General features: G+C 40.9%; 1 protein-coding gene across 2 annotated transcripts in view; it reads left to right on the top strand.

The window, feature by feature from the left end:
* Positions 1–24,186, top strand: part of LOC125458523 (serine/threonine-protein kinase 32A-like) — a 286,051-nt gene that overhangs the window by 91,227 nt on the left and 170,638 nt on the right. For both annotated transcript variants that reach the window (XM_048543865.1, XM_048543864.1), the window contains exon 4: positions 21,955–22,128. In XM_048543865.1, coding sequence (XP_048399822.1) covers positions 21,955–22,128 — 174 coding nt within the window. The remainder of the gene's footprint in view (positions 1–21,954; positions 22,129–24,186) is intronic.

Genomic DNA, 24,186 nt, shown 5'->3' with positions numbered 1-24,186 from the left:
AAGCTTTACGTTCTCCATTGGATACAAAGAAATGACACAGATGCCGACAAAAATACAAAGATTTTGACATTAACTAATAAGGTTTGCCTATGAAACACTATGTCAACAGTCATAAGGTTTGCCTATGAAACATAACATGTACAGAGAAGTTGCAGACAATGCAGATGCCCATTCCAGGACAACAGTGGATAGCTCAAGGCATTATGTCAAGTTTACGTATGAACCAAAGGCCAGCAAGCTATGTGTAGCTCAGCCTGATCTGACAAGAACAGTTACGGGGCAAGAGTTGTCTCAACACTATTGATAGTGTTGAAGGTAAGCTAGAACAAAAATCACAGTGGGTTGACTGTGGAAATCTATTTTGAGTACTGACAACATTTTACAATTATGGATGACATACTAGAGTATGCCAAACATCTTCCAGCTTCACTTTGGCATGATGTCCCAGGAAGTAACACCAGGACACTGGAGATCACCAAGTGCAAAGCAGAGTTTGGTCAGTTGTTTGATGCCTAAAATCATCAAGGACATTGAGGATCTTGTCACCAGCTGTAAGACTTGTGCCATCTGAAGACCAGACCCATGATAGCTGTTGATGCCCAACACATTCCCCACCAGATCATGGAAAGGTACAGGCACAGATCTATTTGTTTTTGATGATCTTACCTCAATTATTTCTCCCAAAACTATAATGCAGTTATCTGAGTTCTGCCTGACCTATTTGCAACACATGGTATCCCTGATGTCATCATTTTGGATAGCCGGCCACAGTTTGCAAATGAATGCTTCAGCTAATATGCAACCAGCTGTGGATTTGAACACACACCAGTTCACCAAGGTACCCAAAGTTGATTGGGGAAGCTGAGCATGGGATCAGGACAGTTAAGAATATCGACTTCTGTGCAGCATTGCTAAATGATGGATCAACCTGACTTCTGATTGACAGGAAGCTGAACACTTAGCTCCCAAACATACAAAAGAAACTGACTCAACATTTGCACTTACAGGAATATTAAAATGCATACAATAAGGAGTAGTTGTATAGTGAACAAGAGGCCATACACAATAATAGGTACTGATATGCATGATGGCTGTCATGATGGTACAAGGGTGGACTAGGCTTCTGAACAGAAAAGGTGATGTTACCCAAGGAGCTGCAGACCAACTGAAATTATATACTGCTCGCACTGCTGAAAAGGTCATACAAAGGAACTACAGAAATCTTATCCCATTACAGGTTATTAATCTATCTATGATCAATTGCATGGGGAATTTGATAAAACAAGAGATCTACAGACCTCAAAGTGTCAAGAAGAGAACTAAAGAAAGTGATCGTTTAACCAGCAAACTACCAGTCTTCCAAGTCTGAAGAGAATCAGTTCTGGAACAATAGTGAAACATCCACATCACCTGAATTTGTAAAGTCTGTGATTTGGATGAAGATTAGGTTAAAGTAAATATAGTTATGTTCACAAAGTCTAATATTAGTAGTGGATTAGATGCATAACAGTCCGAAAAGGGTCTCTTAGGCATATCCAGCTGTGATGATATGGACTTGTGAGCTGAACAGCTTAGAACATTGAAGCAGGGAGACCTAACATGTGGTCCTCAAATTCTCTAAAAATATTGGTCATGTCAGTGTAATACCATGCAATAAACTTTATCTTATTACCTATAAGAAACCCTTCTAGTTGGCCCAGGAAGTGATTTTCTCTCTATCCCACTAAACTAAGCTAGTGCTTTCATTTCCTACCCTTAGAGGATCGTGACAGTAACATTCATCATGAGCATCAGCTCACACAAGATAGTGAGTTGACATGACCATACGATAGCAAGCATATGGAGTAGTGGAGGCAAAAGGCATTGATGCATTTAAACAGGATCTAGACAGAGAGAAATGTGTATAGAATTTTGTGGGAGGGTTGAGATGCAGTAAAGTAGAAGACCTGAGTACATAAACATGAAATGGACCAATTGAGCCAAATGGTCTGTTTCTGAGCTGGTCATTCAGGTACTCTAACAAAGGTGGATAATAATGAACTTCAGAGCAATGAGGGTAGTGTATTTATTTTCTTCTCTGAAGTACATAATTCAGGAAAACTATTTCGTTGCCTCTCCATTTGAAGATGACATATTTACAAAGCCATTGATTCATTCAGTTAATTTAATCATTTGATTCTGTTTCATAAGTTAATCAATCAAAATAATCCAAGTTTTCACAAGGGTTCCATGGGGTTTATGGATGGGATAGCATGGGTTGGGTAAAGTGCATTTGTTTGATTGCCCACTTTTAACTGGAACTATTCTACAGCTTCCTTGAGCCTTCCACTTCAAGCGGGTGGACCAGTGACATCTTTGTTGGGATATCTTCTCAGCTGAACACTGCTGTCCTTATCCATCTTAACGCAAATTCTGCAGAAACACCTCTGACCTTGTTGCAGTGTGTAACACCTGTAGACATTCCTTTATGTATGACTGGACTAGTGCTTACACTTGTCAAGTAGAAGCTTTTACCATATTTATACTCATATAGCTCATGACTCTGAGGCAATGCACAGCATAGTGGCCACAAGTTACAGTGAAAAAAAGTAAGACTAATCTGAAAACTCTAAAATAAAACGAAGAACTGTTATACTGGAAATTTGAAACAAGGACAGAAAGTGCTAGAAAAACTCAGCAAGTCTGGCAGCATCAGTAGAAAGTAAAACAGAATTATCGTTTTGATTCCAATGACCATTTGTCGGGATCAAAGATAGGTGGACAAGTGTGGTATTTATGTTGATGATGGATGGTAGGTGGGGGGAATGAATAGCATACATGGAGGGATGTAATCTAGAGGGGGAAAGGTGAACAAAGAGATTGTTGATAATAAGACGAGAGAGAGAGAGAGAGACAGAAATCTGTTGCATGCGAACAAGAAGTGTAAATGGTTGAAAATGTGTATGCAAAGCAGGTCCTTGGGATAAGGGATAGGTAACAAAGCAGGTCCTTGGGATATGGGATAGGTAACAAACATGGAGTAAGGTGATTACATTTTGAAATTTTTAAACTCAGTGTTGAGCTCTGAAGCCTGCAAGGTATCTAGGCAGAAGATGATATGTTGTTCCTTCAGCTTGCTTTGAGCATTGCTGGAGCACTTCAGCAACTCTGAGATTGAAATATTGGCCAGGGAACAGGATGGTGTTCTTCACTCTTCTTCCTTTGTCTCTGTGACCATTTCTTTGGACAGGAGTCCTCTCCCAGTTCCACAGTTTGACAGACTCCTTTACCCCACTCCAACACTCTCCATCTATCTTGACTTCTCCCCATCATCTCTTAGTGCACTTGACCTGTTCATTGAGAATTATCAACGTGAGATTGATCACTTTAGCTTCTCCTTGCCCTTCACCCACTCTAACTTATCTCCCACTAAACCGCTCTCCATACTCTTAGATCTAACCCTGACTTTATAATCAAGGGTGGTACTGCTGTTGTCTGGTGTACTGACCTCTTCAGGAGGCTGAGCACGAATACTCAAACACCTCCTCCATTCTCCCCCTGGACCATAACTGCACTGTCAATTATCAAGCCATTGTGTCTACAATGGTCACTAACCTCATCTCATCTGGGGATCTCAGCCCCATAGCTTCCCATGTCATAGTTCCCCAACTCTGCACAACTTACCTTTCTCTCAAAAACCCCAAACAGGACTGCCTAACAGGCCTTTTGTGTCAGCCTGTTCCTGCCCTACAGAACTTATTTCTTTATATCTTGAGTTGATTTTCTTTCCCCTTGTCATATCCTTTCCCCCTTACATTTGCAATTTGTCTGATGTTTTACATATATTTCAAAAATTCCTATTTGTGCATACCAGCCACCTCCTTTTTACCAGGGATGTATGATCCCTCTACATGTCCATAACCCATCAGGAAGGTCTTAGAACTCTCTGACTCTTCCTTGAGTGTCGGCTTGTACTGCTCCTATCCATCACTACCCTCCTCTGTCTGGTCAAGATTGTCTTTGCTTTAAACAACTTCACTCTTAACTCCTCACACTTTCTTCAGATCAAAGGAATGGCCCTGGGTACCTGCATGGACCCGAGTATTCCTGTCCCTTTGTAGGGTGTGTGGAACATTATTTGTTCTAATTCTACTCGGATTCCTCCCAACAACTGTTTCCCCAGCACATCAATGACGTCATTGGTGCTGCTACCTTGTCTCATTCATAAATGGAAAAATTTACCAAGTTCGCTGCCAACTTTCACTCCGCTCTCACTTTCACCTGGTCCACCTTGGACTCCTCCCTAGACATCTGTTTATATTTATGGAGATAGGCTGGTCACTGGTTACATTGTCTACATATCTTCACATCTTGCTTCCTAGAAAGATTCCATTCCATATTCACCATCTCTTTGATACATCTGTTCTTATTATGCCATATTACAGAGGGGCCTTAGAAATGCTCACCTTTTTTGTCAACTGAGGATTCTCCACCATCGAAAACACCACCAATGGCGTCATCAATATATTGGCAAAAGTGTTGGGGGAGGGACCAAAGCGAGATTGGAACAAGGAATGTCCCACATACCCTACAAAGAGACAGGGCCCTTAGTTGTGTTCGACTCATCTGCATTTCTGCCTTCACCCCTTCCCATTCCACCCACGATGACAATAGGATGCCCCAATCGTCACTTTCCACCTCACCATATCTGCATCCAAACGATCACAAACTGCCATTTCTGCCATCTCCAGCGGGATGCCATGACTAGATACACATTCCCCTCCCTTGTCAACATTCTGCAGGAACTGTTGCTTCTGTGTCACACTGGTCCTCTCCTCCTCCATTCCCAACACCACCTCACACCCACATGGCTCCTTCCCATTCAATCACAGAATCAGCAAAATAGTCTACTGTGTTTGCTGCTCATGATGTTGTCTCCTATATACTGGGGAGGTGAAACACAGACTGGGTGACTGCCTACATTCTGTTCATAAAAATGACCCAAATTTCCAATTTCTTGACAATTCGGTGCACTAACATGTTCGCATGCCAGCGTTTCTGTCGCAGGCCAGCTGCAGCACGCCAATATGGCACAGCACAAGCTGGCGGAGCAACACCTTATTATCTGTCCAACTACTTTACAGCCTTCAAGACTCAACACTGAAATTAATAATTTCAGAGAGTGGATATCTTCCTCCGTGTTCATAACCCATCCCCACAAACCTTTGGTCCTGTTTTGTATGGGCACAGTGCACCCAACCCATTTTCAACTGTTTACACTTCATGTTAACACTCTATTCAGCATTGCTCTCAGATCACACTCTCTCAGCTTGTCATTATGGCAAATGCAAGAGGATTTGCTTATCGGAGAAAGGATATCTTGCTCCAGTTATATAGGACCTTGGTGAGGCCACACTTTGAGTATTCCGTGCAGTTTTGGTCTCCTAGTCTGAGGAAGCACATTCTTGCTATTGAGGGAGTCCAGCGAAGGGTCAGCAGACTGAATTCTGGGATGGCTGGACTGACATATGAGGAAAAACTGGATCAATTGGGATTATAAAAACCAAAAGAACTGCAGACGCTGTAAATAAGGAACAAAAACAAAGTTGCTGGAAAAGCTCAGCAGGTCTGGCAGCATCTGTGAAGGAGAAAACAGAGTTAACATTTTCGGGTCCGGTGACCCTTACTCAGAACTCTGATCATCAGACGCCATTTCCGTTACCTCCAGCAAGATGCCACCACCAGACACATACCCCCCTCCCCTTCCTTGTCCACCTTCCGCAGGGACTGTTCCCTCTGGGACACCCTGGTCCACACTTCCTTCACCCCCAACGCCTCCCCACAGCCCTACGGCACCTTCCCCTGTAACCGGCGAAGGTGGAACACCTGCCCATTTACCTCTTCCCTCCCCAGTATCCAACAGCCCAACATACCTTCCAGGTGAAGCAACACCTCACCTGCACTTCCCAGAATCTAGTCTACTGCATTCGCTGCTCACAGTGTGGTCTCTACATTGGGGAAACGAAACATAGACTTGGCGACCGCTTCGCAGATCATCTACGTTCTGCTTGCAAAAAAGACCCTGAACTACCTGTTGCCTGCCACTTCAATGCACCACTCTGCTCCCTGGCCAACATCTCTGTCTCTGGCTTGCTACACTGTTCCAGTGAAGCCCAACACAAGCTGGAGGAACAACACCTCATTTTCCGCTTTGGGACCGTACAGCCCTTTGGACTCAATACTGAGTTCAAATAATTTTAGAGCCTAAACTCTCCCATGTCCCAGGCCCTACCCCACACATCAGGCCTTGTAACCACATAACCTGCCGTTACACACTCCCTGTTGTTAGTCATTAACAGTCCCCATTAACAACTACTCACCTACCCAACCTGATCGTTAGCAACTCCTTTCTCTGTCCAACTGCCTTTCTCTGTCTTTGGGCTCTATCTTATCGTTCACTCTGACACCACACACCTCCCTATTTTCTGCATATAAACTGACGTTTTCCCAGCCACCATCAGCTCTGAGGAAGGGTCACCGGCTCCAAAACGTTTACTCTGTTTTCTCCTTCACAGATGCTGCCAGACTTGCTGAGCTTTTCCAGCAACTTTGTGTTTGTCAACTGGGATTATACTTTCCGGAATTTAGAAGAATGAGGGGGAACCTCATAGAAACATATAAAATCCTGATGGAACTGGTGGCACAAAGGCTCAGTGGTTAGCACTGTTGCCTCACAGTGCCAAGGAGCCGGGTTTGATTCCACCCTCGGGCAACTGTCTGGGAAATTTGCACATTCTCCCCCTGTCTGTGTGGGTTTCATCCGGGTGCTCTGGTTTCCTCCTAGTCCAAAGATGTGCAGGTTTGGTGGATTGGCCATACTAAATTGTCTGTAGTGTTTAGGGATGCGGAGATTATGTGGGTTATACGGGTATGGGTCTGGGTGAGACGCTGCAAGGGTTGGTGTGGTCTTGTTGGGCCGAAGGGCCTGTTTCCACATTCTATGATTCTATGATTCTATGAAATCCTGATGGGACTGGACAGGCTTGATGCAGGAAGAATGTTCCTGATGTTGGGTAAGTCCAGAGCTAAGGGTCACAGTCGAAGAATAAGGGCTAAGCCATTCAAGACTGAGATGAAGAAGAATTTTTTCTCTGAGAGAGTTGTGAACCTGTGGAATTCTCTCCCATGGGAAGCTGTTGGAGCCAGTTCATTAGATAAACTCAAGAGTGAACTAGTTGTGGCTCTTGTGGCTAAAGGGATCAAAGAGTATGGAGATAGCACGAGAATGGGACACTGAAATTGCATGGTCAAGCACGATCATAGTTAATGGTGGTAGAGGCTCAAAGAGCTGAATAGCTTACTCCTGCACCTATTTTCTATGTTTCTATGTAATCTCTCGTTTGCCTCACCTTTGTTTTCTCTCTCGCCGGGCACTGTCTCCAAGTTCACTCCCCAGTTGTCAGCATAAATACCAACCTTCTCAGCTATTTTGAGTTCTGATGAAGAATCACTGGAATTGTTTTTCTCTCTATAGATGCTCCAGATCTGCTGAGTTTTTCCAGTACCCTCTGCTTTTGTAATCAGTAAACTCTTGGACACAGAGGCCAGTTTATTTTGTTTTCCAAGTTAGGTGATATTTTAAAATGAAAATGATTGTTTTTGGCTCAAAATAAATGAAGCTCGATAGGCCTGTTTGATTTTCTGGCACATATCAGAATTTGGAAATTATTGGTCTTTTTTTCATGTGTGTGCATACACACAATGCAGATAACTTCTTAAAGCTTTGACGATGCCTTCAGAAATCCATCTGTATAAGTTTCAGTAATATCACTAGATTAACGAAACAGTAAAATAAAAATCCATTTTAATAGTGTTAGCTGCTAGGCTTAACCTGTGCAGAGATATATTTTCTGTTTAACTTCACAAAGGGATAATAAATCCAAGGACTAAGCTAACTTGCTGTAACTTACTTTTATAGTGTTTCCCCTCTATTTAATTTAATCACTGCTGGGATCTAGTTTAATTTAAATTATGTCATGAAATCATACAGCACAGAAGGAGAGATAATGGGAACTGCAGATGCTGGAGAATCCACGATAACAAAATGTGGAGCTAGATGAACACAGCAGGCCAAGCAGCATCTTGGGAGCACAGAAGGAGAATTGTTTGTCCTATCGTGCCTGTGTTTGCTGTTTGAAAAAAAAACTATCCAATTAATTCCACTTCCCTGCTCTTTTCCAAAAAGTCTGCAACTTTTTTTCCTATCTTAAGAATGCATATAACTGCCTTTAAAACGATGCATTCTAGATCACAATAATTCATTGTGCAAAAAGAATTTTCTTTATTTTCCAAGTTCTTTCGCCAATTTTCTTTAGCCTGTGTCCTCTTGTTAGCTGTTCTTCTGCCAGTGTGTACAGTTTCTCCTTGCCCATTCTACCAATGCACTTCATCATTTGAACACCTCTTAAATTTTCCCTACACCTTTTCTGCTAAAAACAGAATAATCCAAGTTACTCTCATCCCTCCTGGCAAATGAAATCCTTTATCTCTGGTCTCATTAAGGTCAATCAGCTCTGCTCCTTCTTCAAGTATGCACCCCTCACTACCACACCCCCCCACCCCCACCCCCACCTCCAGCCCTGGGTTTACAACCAGACTGTTACTTTGAAAGTTCTCTCTGGGATTTTTAAATTCATGCGCCAGAGAGTGTTATTCCCATGTAGCATAGATTAGGCTGACAATGTGTTGGGGTGTCAGTGGGAGGCACGATAAATATGCATTGTTGAGCTTCATTTGCATTGACTGATGATGCTTGTGGAAAGATGCTAAATCTATCAGGACAACTGATTCGCATGGACCCAGAGAAGTATCTTAAAGGGAAGTAGTGAGGACTGGAACAGAGCAATAGTTCTCAGGAACATGGATACATTTTCAGCATTTATTGTAGCAATGAGATGAAATAATGGAAGCTATTAAAGATTAAAATTTCAGGAGATTGAATGGTCATCTTCTGAACTGCATCACCCATGATTTTGTTGATAGATTTAAGAAGTTATGCTGATCATAATATCATTTCTCAGCATCTTGAAAGCTGGAATTAATTCTTCCTTCAAGTCTGATGAAATTTGTAATATTCTGTTGGATTCAGCTTTGTCCAAGAATTTGAATTGCTTATAACTGTTAAGCTGGTTTTTCAGCATGATTGTATTTAATAAAAGAGACACCAAACCAGAACCAGACTGAGATACTTATGACTTGACCATGACAAAACATGTGTAATTAAGGGCACATAAGCAGCAAACCTTAAAATGCCAGGTGATGCACATTGGTAGGAAAGATAGAAGCTTCACCTATACCTAAAAAAATGTAAAAGCAACGAGGGATCCAAGAGAAAAATCAATTTAAAAAAAAGCAGCACAGCTTCACCAAGCAATTAAATAACTACCAAGGCCCTCACCCCCATCCTAGGCCCCAAGAAGACTTTCCACATCAAGCAGATGTTCACCTGCGCATCTGCTAATGTGTTATACTGCATTCGCTGTTCCCATTGTGGTCTCCTCTACATTGGGGAGACCAAGCAGAGGCTTGGGGACAGCTTTGCAGAACACCTATGCTTGGTTCGCATTAAACAACTGCACCTCGCAGTCACGAACCAATTCAACTCCCCCTCCCATTCCTCAGACGACATGTCCATCCTGGGCCTCCTGCAGTGCCAAAACCATGCTACCCGAAGGTTGCAGGAACAGCAACTCATATACTGCTCGGGAACCCTGTTGCCCAATGGTAACAATGTGGACTTCACAAGTTTCAAAATCTCCGCTCCCCCTACCGCTTTCCAAAACCATTTAGATAAGCACATGATTATGCAAGGAGTGGAGGGATATGGACCAAGGGCAGGCAGAAGGTATTAGTTTCATTTGGCGTCATGTCCTGCACAACATTGTGGGCTGTAGGGCCCATTCCTGTGCTGTACAGTTCTGTGTTCTATGTATATGTTCTATCCTCCAGTTTCCTGCAGTATCAACAGTGCCAACTAGTCAATATGGTCCAATATTAACTGCCTGGGCTGTGACTAGCCAGCAGTTCTCGAGGGCTAGACAACTGTTCATCACTAGGAAATGTGGTGGAAAATGCCATCTGCTAAAGCCAGGAACCCCGACAGCAGCAATAGACTGCATAATTAGATTTACTCCCACAAGGATTCCTGGAAATTACTGTGATGGGATTGCCACCCTTCTCCAGCCCATGGACAAATCCATTTGCAGTGATTATTGAATTCCATCCTCAGAACTAGCAGAATCAAGATCTTTAAAATTGTGACTGTGATAAGTGGGATAAACCTGGCAGGAATGTTTTCATTTGTGAGACAATCCAAAACTAAAGGCCATAAGTTCAAGATAGTTACTGCTAAATCCAACAGGAAAGGTTTGATTTTTGTTTAGCTCAAAGAATGCTTAGAATGTGGAATTCACTAGAGCCGGAAGTTTCTTTTCCATTATTCATTCAGGTTATGGGTGTCACTGGCTAGGCTATTAAATACTGCATCTTGAAACTGCCCAGAGGGGAGTTGAAAGTCAACCAGGGGTCACATGTAAGTCAGGATGGCATTTTCCTTCTTTAAAGGACATTAGTGAACCAGATGGATTTTTTCAACAATTGACATTGGTTTCACTGATCGTTATTAGAGGCTTAATTCAAGATTTTTATTGACTTCATATTCTACCATCTGCTATCGCAGGATTTGAACCCAGACCCTCAGAATGTTACCTTGGTCTCCAGATTAGTAGTCTGGTGATAACGCCACTGGGCCATCATAAATAGCTCAAATGCTTTCAAAAGGAAAGTGTATAACAGAAAGGGAAACATTATGATGCAGTGAAAGACGTTATAGCGGAGAAGTATGTGGAAGATAGTGAATGTGGGGAAATAAATAGCGACATCTTGAAAATTGTCCATATTACAGGGCAGGAGGCGCTGGATGTCTCAAAATGTATAAAGATGGATAAATCCCCAGGACCTAATCATGTGTACCCTAGAACCCTGTGGGCAGCTGGAGAAGTTATTGCTGGGCCTTTTGCTGAGATATTTGTATCATCAATAGTCAAAGGTGAGGTGATGGAAGACTGGAGGCTGGCTAGCATGGTGCCTCTATTTATGAAATGTGGTAAGGAAAAGCCCGGGAATGATAGACTAGTGAGCCTGTCATTGGTGGTGGGCAAATTGTTGGAGGGAATCCTGAGGGACAAGATTTATATGTATTTGGAAAGGCAAGGACTGATTAGGCATAGTCAACATGGCTGTGTGTGTGGGCAATTGTATCTCACTAACTTGGCTGAGACTTTTGAAGTAGTAAAGAAGAGGATTGATGAGGGCAGAGTCATGGATGTGATCCATAAGAACTCAAGTAAGATATTAGACAAGGTTCCTCCTGGTAGACTGGTGAGCAAAGTTAGATCACATGGAATACAGGAAGAACTAGCCATTTGGATACAGAACTGGCTCAAAGGTAGAAAATGGAGGGTGATGGTGGAGGGTCATTTTTCAGACTGGAGACCTGTGACTAGCGGAGTGTCACAAGAATCGGTGCGGGTTCCACTACTTTTTGTTTGGTGTGCTTGCCTTTATTGATCAGTGCATTGAGTATAAGAGTTGGGATGTCTTGTTGTGGCTGTGCAGGACATTAGTTAGGCCACTTTTGGAATACTATATGCAATTCTGGTCTCCCGGCTAAAGGATATTGTGAAACTTGAAAGGGTTCAGTAAAGATTTACAGGGATGTTGCCAGATTTAAAGGGCTTGAGCAAGCGGAAGAAGCTGAATAAGCTGAGATTATCTTCCCTGCAGTGTGGGAGGCTGAGAGTGACCTTCTCAAGTTTCATAAAATTATGAGAGGCACAGATAGGGTGAATAAGCAAGTCTTTTCCCAAGGGTGAGGGAATCCAAAGCTAGAGCACCTAGGTTTAAGGTGAGAGGGGAATGATTTAGAAGTGACCTAACAGGCAATCTTTTCATGCAGAGGGTGGTGCATGTATGGAATGACCTGCCAGAGGATGTGGTAGAGGCTGGTACAGTTACAACATTTAAAAGGCATCTGGATGGGTATATGAATAGGAAGGGTTTAGAGGGAAATGAGCCAAATGCTAGAAAATGGGACTAGATTAATTTAGGATACCTGCTCAGCGTGGACAAGTCAGACGGAAGGGTCTGTTTCCATGCTGTACAGCTCTATGACTCTATAAGGTAGATGGAATACAGAGAGACTGGTGTTGAGTATAAATATCAGCACAGGCTGGTTGGGCTGAATGGCTTGTTTCAGTGTTGTATGTTCTACGTAATATATGTGGATTGGTATCACAACTTTCTGACAGCACTCCCATTGTTAAATGAAGAACGCAATTAACTTGATAGTTGCACCTCTGAGAACTAAAAGCAAGAACTGGATGGACATTAATTTGTCAGAGGTCATGCATTTACAAGCAGACAATTTTCTCTTGTACTGATAAATGTCAGTCATAATTCATGTCACCAGCAGAGAGCCCCTTGGGATCAGCTTAACAAGGAAAATTGTAGGGAAACTGATGTTTCAACCAAGGTTGAACATTTTTGGGATCACTAGTGTCATACAACAGATCATTCTGATCACTGTGCCACGATGAATGCTTCCACGTCAAATATATACAGCTGCTTTGTGTATGCCTTTTCCCTTAGCTGCTGTTCATCTTGTGTATGGTCAGACTCTGGTCCGATCCTTTTAAAGACAGGGTGGGTGAGAAAGGGGGGGGAGTTGCATTTGGGAATACCTTATAATATTTAATGATGTCTTGTCGCAGAGACCCCGCTGATACTGTAAATGTAAGGTTTCAAAAATAATGAGATGAGTTTACTGAGGCCAAAGATTGTCCCCACATGACTTTTTTCATGGTGCCAGAGTGTAGCTTCTAATGGTTATGTTTTCAGTTTGCTACATGTGCTCATTACAGTTACAGATCATAGAAGATCAGCGTACTAGTGCGAATAGAGACAGAGCAGTTGCTTGGTTTCCACTGTGATTTCCAGTGTGGAATTTTAAAGGGAAAGGAGTCACTTTGTGAAAGTATGATCAGAGATAATGGAAACTGCAGATGCTGGAGAATCCAAGATAACAGAGTGTGGGGCTGGATGAACACAGCAGGCCAAGCAGCCTCTTAGGAGCACGAAGCCTGACGTTTTGGGCCTAGACCCTTCATCAGATGAAGGGTCTAGGCCCGAAACGTCAGCTTTTGTGCACCTAAGAAGCTGCTTGGCCTGCAGTGTTCATCCAGCTCCACACTTTGTTACTTTGTGAAAGTATGTCTGGCATGACACAGTGGACTGGATATTTCCTATGGAAGCTAGAAACAAAAGTCAGGGCGATCTTCTGACCTGATTCCCCCGCCCACATGCACTCCCTCCAGGCGCCCATTTTTGTTGGAGACTGGTAGTCTTTCAATGAAGGGTTACCAGTGAGAGAGCAATCTGAGTCCTTTTTGTCTGAAGGTATCAAGTAGAATACTGCGTTTTTCCAGGGCAGCCTGTGACTCACTCAAACACAGGCAGGCAAGATGGCCTTATCTAGAGGGGAAGAAAGTGGTGTGGTGTCACTGGATTCATCATCCAGAAGCACACAGTAATGTTCTAGGGAATATGTTCAAATCCCACAGCACTTTAGGAGAACTTGCTGCAAAAACCCATCTAGTTCACAAAAGGAACTAGCCAGCTTTACCTGGTCTGGCCTACAGTGATTTCAGACCCATAGCAATGTGGTTGACGCTTAACTGCTCTCTGAAATGACCACACATCATTCAGGACAAGGAAAATTAAAAGTTGCCCTTTTCTGCAAAGAATTTAGAAAAAATTAGACTGAGTTAGACCAAATCAGAAGAGCATAAAAGATCCTCCAGCATTATTCGAACAAGAGCAGGGTCATTCTCCTAATGCTCCACACAATATCTATCCCTCAAACAATACTACAACCATAGATTAGCCCGCCTGTGACTTTCCTTTCCTTTCTGTGGGACATTATATGCAGATTGACTACACTTTCCCATGTAAGTGACTGTACTTCAAAATACTTATTTCCTGTAAATTGACTTTTTTGTTTAAGGATGTGTTTTCACTGCAGGTTCTGTTATTCTCTTTTTTTAAATTCATTCACGGGATATGAGTGTCACCAGCTGGACCAGCATTTACTGCCCATCTTTAACTATCTCTTGAAATGACTGACTTGCTGGGCCATTTCAGAAGGTAGTCAAGAGTCAGACCACATTGCTGTGAATCTGGAATCACAAATACACCAGACCTGGAAAGGATGGCAGATGGGTTTTTGCTAACAACAATCAACAATTGTTATAAGGTCACCAGTAGGCTAGCTTTTTTAAAAATTCTAGATTTTCATTGATTCACATTTTACCATCTACTATACATAGAACATAGAACATTGAACATAACAGCACAGTACAGGCCCTTCGGCCCTCGATGTTGTGCTGACCTGTCATACCGATCTCAAGCCCATGTTGGGAATTGAATCCATGTCCCAAACCACTAGGCTGCACCTCTGAATTACCATTCCAGTGCCAAAAACAATACCACTAAACCTCCACTTTCCCCCTCTTTATGTCATGCTTCGCGGGTAGGTCGAGGTAGTTCTGAGGAAGGGCCATTTTCCTCTGTAATATGTGAAAGCATTTGATGACAAGGGATGGGACAGGTGTGAAAAGTCCCCTACATTGCAAACTTATATGCCCTATTTTCCCCTTCTCTTCCGTATGCCTCTCACATTCCATCTAAAAATTGCCAGTACTACTTCCATGACCAATCTGTTCCTTGTCTGAACTTGTGCAAGTTTGTTAAGTCAAATTTGTTTACTTCGTTTCCCTTCTCAGAGCTTGACTCCCTGGTTTTCTGCATAGCACTTGCATCATGGAAGCATATTATCATTTTAATGAACTCCTACAAAGCAGGAGAGCTCAATTTATGATACTAAGACTTGTTGTTGAAGATGATTGCTCCACCACCTTTCAATGCTAACTTGATTGCTGTTAGAATATTTGTATGATATCAAATGTTGTAAGATTCATTATTTGCTTCAGTTTAAGAAGGTCAAAGTCATCATTTTCAGCCGTAACTGTAAATTACTATTCCATGTTGACAATTCCACCCTTCCCCCGGCTTCTTCTTCAGAATGAACAAGACCATGCAAAACCTTGCTGTTCAATTTGACCCCGTGATTAGCTTCAAAGCTCATACCTTATCCTATACCAATACTATGTCTTTACACCCCTGCCACTGTGCCCACCTTTACTCCCCATCTCAACTGTTCGGTTGCTGAACCATTCTCCGTGTTGTTCACTTTTGAACTAAATTATTTTAATGTCTTTTCTTCTAGTCTTGCAAGGTAGAAGAGATAGTTTTTAGTGGAGTTGGGCTGACACTGAATGTCTTTAGAAATGAAGGGTCAGGACTAGATTGCTGTAATGGCAACCCCATTCATATATCTGGCAATTTTCAGTTTGTGGATTAAGAATGTGAGTAGTAAGTCCACATCCCCCACTTCAACTTGACTGGTTCCATTACAGGAGTAGGCATTTCATACCTTACTGCAATTTTTGTAGTTGGCAAGATTTTCTTAGGCTCACAGCTCACAGTCCCTCAGAGGAATCAGGAACCATAGGTTAAATTAGAAAATCTTTTGAAAATGATGCTTAAATGGCCTTACCCATGCCACTTTGATGACTCCATACCACCTCCTTGACCTGACATACCTCCATACCCATTCTATTCAGTGTGCAATTTGTTCAGAATCAACAAGCCATCTAATACCAATGGCAAGTTTTGAAAGGCAGAATGAAGGAAGACACCCATTGAGAATTTTGTTTTGAAAGAAACTGTTGCTCTTGCAGACTACAAAATATGAACCAGACATGGATTTGAATGCGTCAATATACAGAAACTTTCGGCAATCATCCCATTTTAGCATGGAAGAAAAGTGCTGTACTGAATCAATCCATTAGTGAATCTTGGAGCTCAGTCAAGCCTTTAGCCTGAAGCCCCCTTGGAGAGATAGATGTCTGAACATCTGTTTCTGTTGAAATGATTCCCATCTGGCTTAATTTTTATGACTAGAGCTTCCTATTTCTACAATGAAAATCCAGCCCAAAGGTTAAGAAATTTGCCACTAATCTACATGATAGAATGGCTTTAACTGTGCCAATTGTGCATCTTTGCATCAAGCCCTTGGTGAAGGCAGTGTTGCTGCAGAGAAAGTTATCCAACAAGCAGCAGAAACTGTGCAGGTATAAACTCCTCTATGATTTGCTTTGAAGACCTTATTTTTAAGTAAGCAATTAGTTTCCCTGTCAGTTCATTAAAAAGTATTACTACCTAATGATTGGGATCTGCTGAATTAACACAGACTGAGAACAGAATTTGAGATTTTGTCATCCTATGTAGCTAAGGTACAGAATGGATGAACACGATGAACCACGGTCCTTTAATATATAAAGTGAAAATCATGTCTGAAAATAATTCATGCACCAATCACAGTGTGTGAAAAGACACCTAGTGTTGCTCATTGCCTTTAATAGTAAACTGGCTAGAGAACTTAATCTGTTTTGTAGCTAGATCTGCAGGAATGCTACTGTTCCAAGTTCTTGTCTTTGCTTGCCAAACAATCACAGCAGCTGAGAAAATTAATTCAATTACATTTAAGGTACAATTTTCATGGGTGAATACGCTTGTACAATTATTTAGGTCATTTTGAATGAATTGAAAATCGTTCAGATCATCTTTTCTCAAACTATATGTGCCATACCTAAATTACCAACAATTTTATTTCCCATTGTAATGTAAAAACAAAGTGGTAGATTAGGGTAGTAGTAAGTAGTAAAACTAATGGCAATACTATGGCAGTTATGTAGTTCAAAAGAATTGAATAAACATCGGGAATAGAATTTTAAAGTATAAGCATCAATGTCAATAGATAAAGAACATCATTGTTGCTGTGCTGATTTGACCGTGAAAATGACACCTATGGAAAGCAACTGATGTGATATGGATAAATGACTAAATGTAGAAGAGCATTTCCTAAATGCCTTTGGGAATGTGGATCAATTTCACAAAGCACCCCCTCAGAATGTTAAACTAATCATATAATCAGTAAAGACAAACTGATGTGTGGGAGAAACAATGTCAACCATTTTCAATACGTATTCCATGGTCTTTTTAAGTATTTGACATTATCAGTTGTCAGACATGGCATTTTGGAACCCCACTGATTCCCTTAAATAGGAACAGGAATAGACCATTCAGCCTATTGAGTCTGTTCCACCATTGAATGAGTTCATGGCTGATCTGTGATCTAACTCTATTTAATTGCCTTTGGCCATTATCCCTTAATACCTTTGCTTAACAAAATAATGTCTCTGATTTAAAACTAACAACTAATCCAGCATTCACTACTGTTTGTGAAAAAGAATTCCAAGCACCTACCATTCTTTTTGTGTAAGGTGTTTTGTAACATCTCTCCTGAACAGTCTGGTCAGACTGTCCCCTAGTTCTACAATCCCAAACAGTGGAACCCTTTGATCAGATCACCTCTTCTAAATTCTAGAGACAATGTAACAGCTCAATGAATCAATTACTTATTTTGTTACAAAATGCTTTTAGTGCCTTCATCCGTCAATCAACATAATAATACACCATGAATTGATATGGGCTGAATTGTTGGTTTTGGACTTGCTGTGCAATATAATTGAAAGGTTAATGACTTACTATACTCAGTTGTTAATTACAATAGTATCAGCCTTGTTTTATTTTATGATCCAAGCTTGCAAGGAGCATTAAAAGGAAGTTTCTTGGAGTGTTACTAACTATATACGACATTATTTGTGGATAGGCAGCTTGAGGCTCAACTGAAAATGCCTAGGTTACTGCACAAGAAGAAAGGAAGAGTAGAAATAGGACTGGGAGAAGACAATATGGCATCTCGAGCTTGCTATGACATTGAATATAATCATGACTGATCCTCAACTTCAATACTGTTTTCCTGTCCACTCCCATTCCTTTCATTCACTGAACATCTAAAATCATTCTATTGCAAGCTTAGATATAATTCATGTTAAAGCATTGGTAACTTCTACGGTAGAGAATTCAAAGACTCTCAACCTATGGGTTTGAAACATTTCTGCATATTCTGGTTCTCAATGTTCAATATGTTATCCTAAGGCTGTGGCCTCATGCTTTTGATTGCTCAGCTAATGGGAGCAATCTTTGTGTCTACCCTGTTGAACCTCTTCGGAAATTTGATCATCTCTCTTTCTTCAGAACTGAAGAGAATATTGACCTGATGAACCTTGTCATTCCATAAACTAATCTGGTGAACCTTGAGTGTACCACCTCCATATGAAGGTTATCCTTCCTTGGATATTGAGTCTGCAATTGCACTCAGTACTCTAAATGCAAATATTTTCCAAAATATTCATGGTTCATAAACCAAGTAGACACTCAGATAAAATGCAGTACTTAACATTGGACAAAATATTCACTTTACTGATGTTTGTTCTGATAGCGTGTAGGTGAATAAAGTATTCCATATTTTATGGTTCTGCACTAAACAATCCCATATATTCACTATCACCGGCCACTCCTGCAAACCAAACTTACAGTCCCCACACTGAAGGGTATCTTTGCCACCCAAAAGCTAATTAAATAATTGTGTTGCCTCAGAATTGTAAAGTGAACTTCTTTGTCCTGTAATCATGCACATGCTTCCTTTTGCATTTCCCTGTCATTACAGTAATCTGACATAAAAGCATTCTACTGAGACAAAACACAATTATCAACCAACAAACTAATTCATTTTGCATAGAATATGTGAATGAAAGCGGTGTTTTCCCAATGAGAAGTGTTTGTTTCTTATTCCAATTTATAACATGTGATACCAAACCAGGCGTTCCAATGGACTTTGGGAGATGGCTGGTTAAGGTATGGAGGGTACATTTACAAGCCACTAGACTTTCAACTCACTGGCAACAACTTCTTGTCAGTCAGGCTGTATGTGTTCTATACCAAAGACCTGAGTCTCATTGGCATCTTGAATATATTGCGTCTCCCAGTGCTTCAGATTATCAGACCTTTCTGTCAACAGTTAGAAATAGGCAAAGAATGATCTCTGACTGTTTACTCTCTGTGTAATAAAGATTGGTTTGCTGAGCTACCATTCAAGGTTCTTAAATAATTTTCCCTCCACCCTGTAGTGTGGAAGTCCCTGTCACTTGGATTGTCTGATTAGCTAAGCTATTTGGCAGTTGCATTCAGGGGAAAAACCCATTCTAACTCTAAAGTTCAAATCTGTTATGAGATACGTTCAAAGAATTGCCAGTGAATTAAAGTTAATGCAACAAGCATAGTGTGATGGCTGTTCTAGTAATAAATTGAACAAAACAGTCATTAAATACTGCGCCTTATCTAAGTGCTTACTTGGTTCATGAGTCATGAAAGGTGTATAAGTATATTTAATATATAAATATAATTTTCAAGTTTGGATTTCAAATAGTTCCATATAGGTGTTGATTACTTTTGTGAAGCGTTTTCTTTTGAAAAAAAAAGGTCAGACATCTTTCTGGAATAGTGATCTAACCCAGTATGTGGCAGAGAGTGGTTAACTGCACACTCCTGTGGTGTTAATGGCAAGTTGTTTTAGATATTTTAATCAACCTGGTGAGATGTTATGACACACCTCTGGAGCAGGTGGCAGCATTGACTTCTGGTTCCAGAAGATGCTGCCAAGCTGAGACCTTGGAGGCCTGTGCAGTGGAAAAAAGATTACAGGGAATGTTGGGTGGAAGTTGGACCCAAACCTCTGGTTCAGAAGTAAGGACACCACCACTACACCACCAGAGTCCTTGCAACAATCAGGAAAGTTGATTATACCATGATATTTATGACAGTTAGAATAACACATAAAGCTTTGTTTTCAGTTCAGGTGAATCTAGCATGAACATGTTTTATTTTAAAAATTCTGTTCAAAAAACAAGTTGTCCCATTCAGAAGACACCAGCATTGAGTTTAGAAGCGAGTTTAATTTCCTGCTCTTAGAAGAAAATTAAGGGCAGTTTAGGAGTAAAGTTACCACAGCAACAGAATTTAACTTGTGAAACTTCTAAACCCAGGAGGGTTTAGTTCGAAATTTGCAGGTTATTAGATCTGGAAAAGTTTAGGCTCTCAGTTTTATTGAAAATTTCACAGTGCAAGGCAGAAACTTTCAGGAGTCAGGTAAAAAGAACCCTAAAAATTTGAGATATGGTTGTAATTTGTTTAGTGTTGAGTCTTTGTAAATGGGTTGCAACTTTGTTTTACTGTGTGTTTTAGATCTTGCAACTGTCTTCCAAATTAAGATTGTCTTTTTCAAAATATTTTGTCTAATGAATCTCTGTTAAAGAAAGTCTGCAACCTGATGTGATTTTACCTGTAATTAACAACTTTGAGTTAACTAACTTCAAAAAAAAGTATGATCTCCCAAGCCAGATTTCATTCTGGAATCTGATTTAGCCAATAGTACTCACAGGTGGAATCATAAAACTATTGAATGTCAATTGGTATTACTTTAGTTTTTTGTTGGAAAGCTTTTTGGGACTGTACAAAGTCACACTGTATAGAAGTAATGGCAGAATTTGCATTTATACAGTAACTTCGAATATCCTTATCATGTACAGAGTGCTTTGCCACAAGTTAATTACTTTGGAAGCTGACCTTTACATTGTAAAATCAATTGGGAACACATGCTGATCAAAGCTCAGTTTGATCTTGATATAATTAGACCATAAAACCATAAGACAGGAGTGGAAGTAAGGCCATTCAGCCCATCAAGTCCACTCCGCCATTTAAATCATGGCTGATGGGCATTTCAACTCCACTTCCCTGCGCTCTCCCCGTAGCCCTTGATTCCTTCTGAGATCAAGAATTTGTCGCTCTCTGCCTTGAAGGCATCCAACGTCTCAGCCTCCACTGCACTCCTTTGCAATGAATTCCACAAGCCCACCATTCTCTGGCTGAAGAAATGTCGTCTCATTTCAGTTTTAAATTTACCCCCTCTAATTTTAAGGCTGTGCCCACGGGTCCTAGTCTCCCCACCTAACGGAAGCAACTTCCTAGCGTCCACCCCTTCTAAACCATACATTATCTTGTAAGTTTCTATTAGATCTCCCCTCAACCTTCTAAACTCTAATGAGCACAGTCCCAGGATCCTTAGCCGTTCATCATATGTTAAATCATAATTGTTTTGCCATTACAAAACTGGGCCAAATGGCTCATTAGTTTAATCACTGCAGCATCTAGTTGAATCTGTTTCAAGAGTATTTTTCACTTTGAATATAATAGGTATTACAAAAGATTTGCAGCATAGAGACAGACCATTTAACTCAATTGGTCTGTACCTCTTTGTCAAAACTCTTCATTCAACAATATCAGCACAACCTTCTATTTCATTTTTCATTTATTTATCTAATATTCTCTAAAAGGCCTCTTTGATGTTGCTTCTAGTACCTCTATAAGTTTAAAGTTCTACATTCTCCCTGCTCTTGGAGTAAAGATTTTTTTCTAGAATTCTCTGTTGAATTTAGTAGTGACAGTCTTATATGAATGACTCCAAGTTTTGTATTCCCTTTAAACAGCTTCTATTTTCACAAATTCTCTCATCATCTGAGGTGCACCCCCACTCCCCATTTGTTCAATCCTTCCTGATACATGTGACCTCTGAGTTTTACTATTATCCTTGCAAATATCCTTATGCATCTTTCCCCCTCCTGTATACCATTTGGCTGATTTGTGGACAGAAATTGTTTGTGCCAGTCTCAGTTAGGTCTTTTAGGGTAACCATAATTTGTCTTTTAGATTTAGTCAGATGTGGATTAAAGGTTTAATAAAGCTCATTAATGCCTTTGGTTTACCTCTGCCTTTCAGGTATTCATTTCAGGATGAGGAAGATATGTTTATGGTAGTGGACCTTCTTCTGGGCGGAGACCTTCGTTATCATCTACAACAGAATGTTCACTTTAAGGAGGAAACAGTGAAACATTATATTTGTGAGCTGGCTCTGGCTCTGGATTATCTTCAGAGCAGACACGTCATTCACCGGTCAGTAACTCAGACCATACTGGAACAATTCTAATGATAACTGAGCCATTATATCTGGTATAGTGAAATCCCTTTTGGATATGGTTACTATTAAAGAGTATGAAAAGTTATGTTCAAGAATAGCATAAGTGAAATGCACCACCTTGTTTGGGGCCTGCTCCTTTAGGAGTATTATTGGTAGAATGGAAAATTACCTTTGATAAACTCAACAGATCTACTGAATTATTTGTTGGTAATAACCTGCAGTTCATTGGGAAAGGGCCTGATTCTCAAATCTTCTTAGAAATGCAGTTACTTTTCATCAGAGTCAAAACATTGGTGCAAATATAATACTTCATGACACTAATTATGTAAATTCACATGCAATCAGTTCTCAGTAAAACATTTTTTGTGACACTGGATTGAATGACAGTATATAGCAGTTTGGATCGGAAATTGGCTTGCTGAAAGAAGACAGAGGGTGGTAGTTGATGGGAAATGCTCATCCTGGAGACCAGTTACTAGTGGTGTACCGCAAGGGTCGGTGTTGAGTCCACTGCTGTTTGTCATTTTTATAAATGACCTGGATGAGGGCATAGAAGGATGGGTTAGTAAATTTGCAGACGACACTAAGGTCGGTGGAGTTGTGGATAGTGACGAAGGATGCTGTAGGTTGCAGAGAGACATAGATAAGCTGCAGAGCTGGGCTGAGAGGTGGCAAATGGACTTTAATGCAGACAAGTGTGAGGTGATGCACTTTGGTAGGAGTAACCAGAAGGCAAAGTACTGGGCTAATGGTAAGATTCTTAGTAGTGTAGATGAGCAGAGAGATCTCGGTATCCATGTATACAGATCCTTGAAAGTTCACCCAGGTTGACAGGGCTGTTAAGAAGCATGGAGTGTTTTAGCTTTTATTAATAGAGGGATCGAGTTCCGGAACCAAGAGGTTATGGTGAAGCTGTACAAAATTCCGGTGTGGCCGCACTTGGAGTATTGTGTACAGTTCTGGTCACTGCATTATAAGAAGGATGTGGAAGCTTTGGAATGGGTGCAGAGGAGATTTACTAGGGTATTGCCTGGTATGGAGGGAAGGTCTTACGAGGAAAGGCTGAGGGACTTGAGGCTGTTTTCGTTAGAGAAAAGAAGGTTGAGAAGTGACTTAAATGAAACATATAAAATAATCAGAGCGTTAGATAGGGTGGATAGGGAGAGCCCTTTTCCTAGGATGGTGAAGGCGAGCATGAGGGGGCATAGCTTTAAATTGAGGGGTGAAAGATATAGGACAGATGTCAGAGGTAGTTTCTTTACTCAGAGAGTAGTAAGGGAATGGAACGATTTGCCTGCAACGGTACTAGATTCGCCAACTTTAGGTATATTTAAGTCGGCATTGGATAAGCGTATGGACGTACATGGAATAGTGTAGGTTAGATGGGCTTGAGATCGGTATGACAGGTCGGCACAACATCGAAGGCCGAAGGGTCTGTACTGTGCTGTAATGTTCTATGTTCTATGTTCTATCTCTTTACCTCACCAAGTACCAAGGCTAGAATGCCAATTCACTGTCACTTGGATTCTTTCTTAAAACTTAGTTATTGATATTTGTACAGTACCTTAGCTATCTTTGTTTTGTCTGGATGGGCTGAGTCTAGAAATTACAGAAAGCAATGAGGCATATGCAAATTATTATCTGATATTTTAAAGCAAGTACTAGCCATCTTGAATAACAACCCTGTTAAGCTGATGAGAAAGTGTCTGGGAGGGATGGGGGTTGGAGCTGGTGGTGTTCCCATGCCCCTACTATACTTTTTAAAGGTAGGAGAGGTAGTCGTTTGGGTTCTCAAGTATTGAATGGAGTCTAACCACAAGTAGGTGTAGGATTGGACCATATGGCTCATCAAGCTTGTTCTTGCATTGATTATGTCTGATCTTGGCTTTAACTCCATTTTCCCCTGTTTCCCATTTTCCTCACGAAACCAAGTATTTGTTTGTCCAGTCTTAAATATATCCAATGAAAAACACAGCCACCATCTTTCAAATGTTCAAAATGTGAGAATTCTAAATGTTCAAAATGCTTCGAAT

This window comes from Stegostoma tigrinum, chromosome 13 (assembly GCF_030684315.1).
Source record: "Stegostoma tigrinum isolate sSteTig4 chromosome 13, sSteTig4.hap1, whole genome shotgun sequence".
NCBI lineage: Eukaryota > Metazoa > Chordata > Chondrichthyes > Orectolobiformes > Stegostomatidae > Stegostoma > Stegostoma tigrinum.
This window is presented reverse-complemented; position numbering and strand designations above follow the sequence as displayed.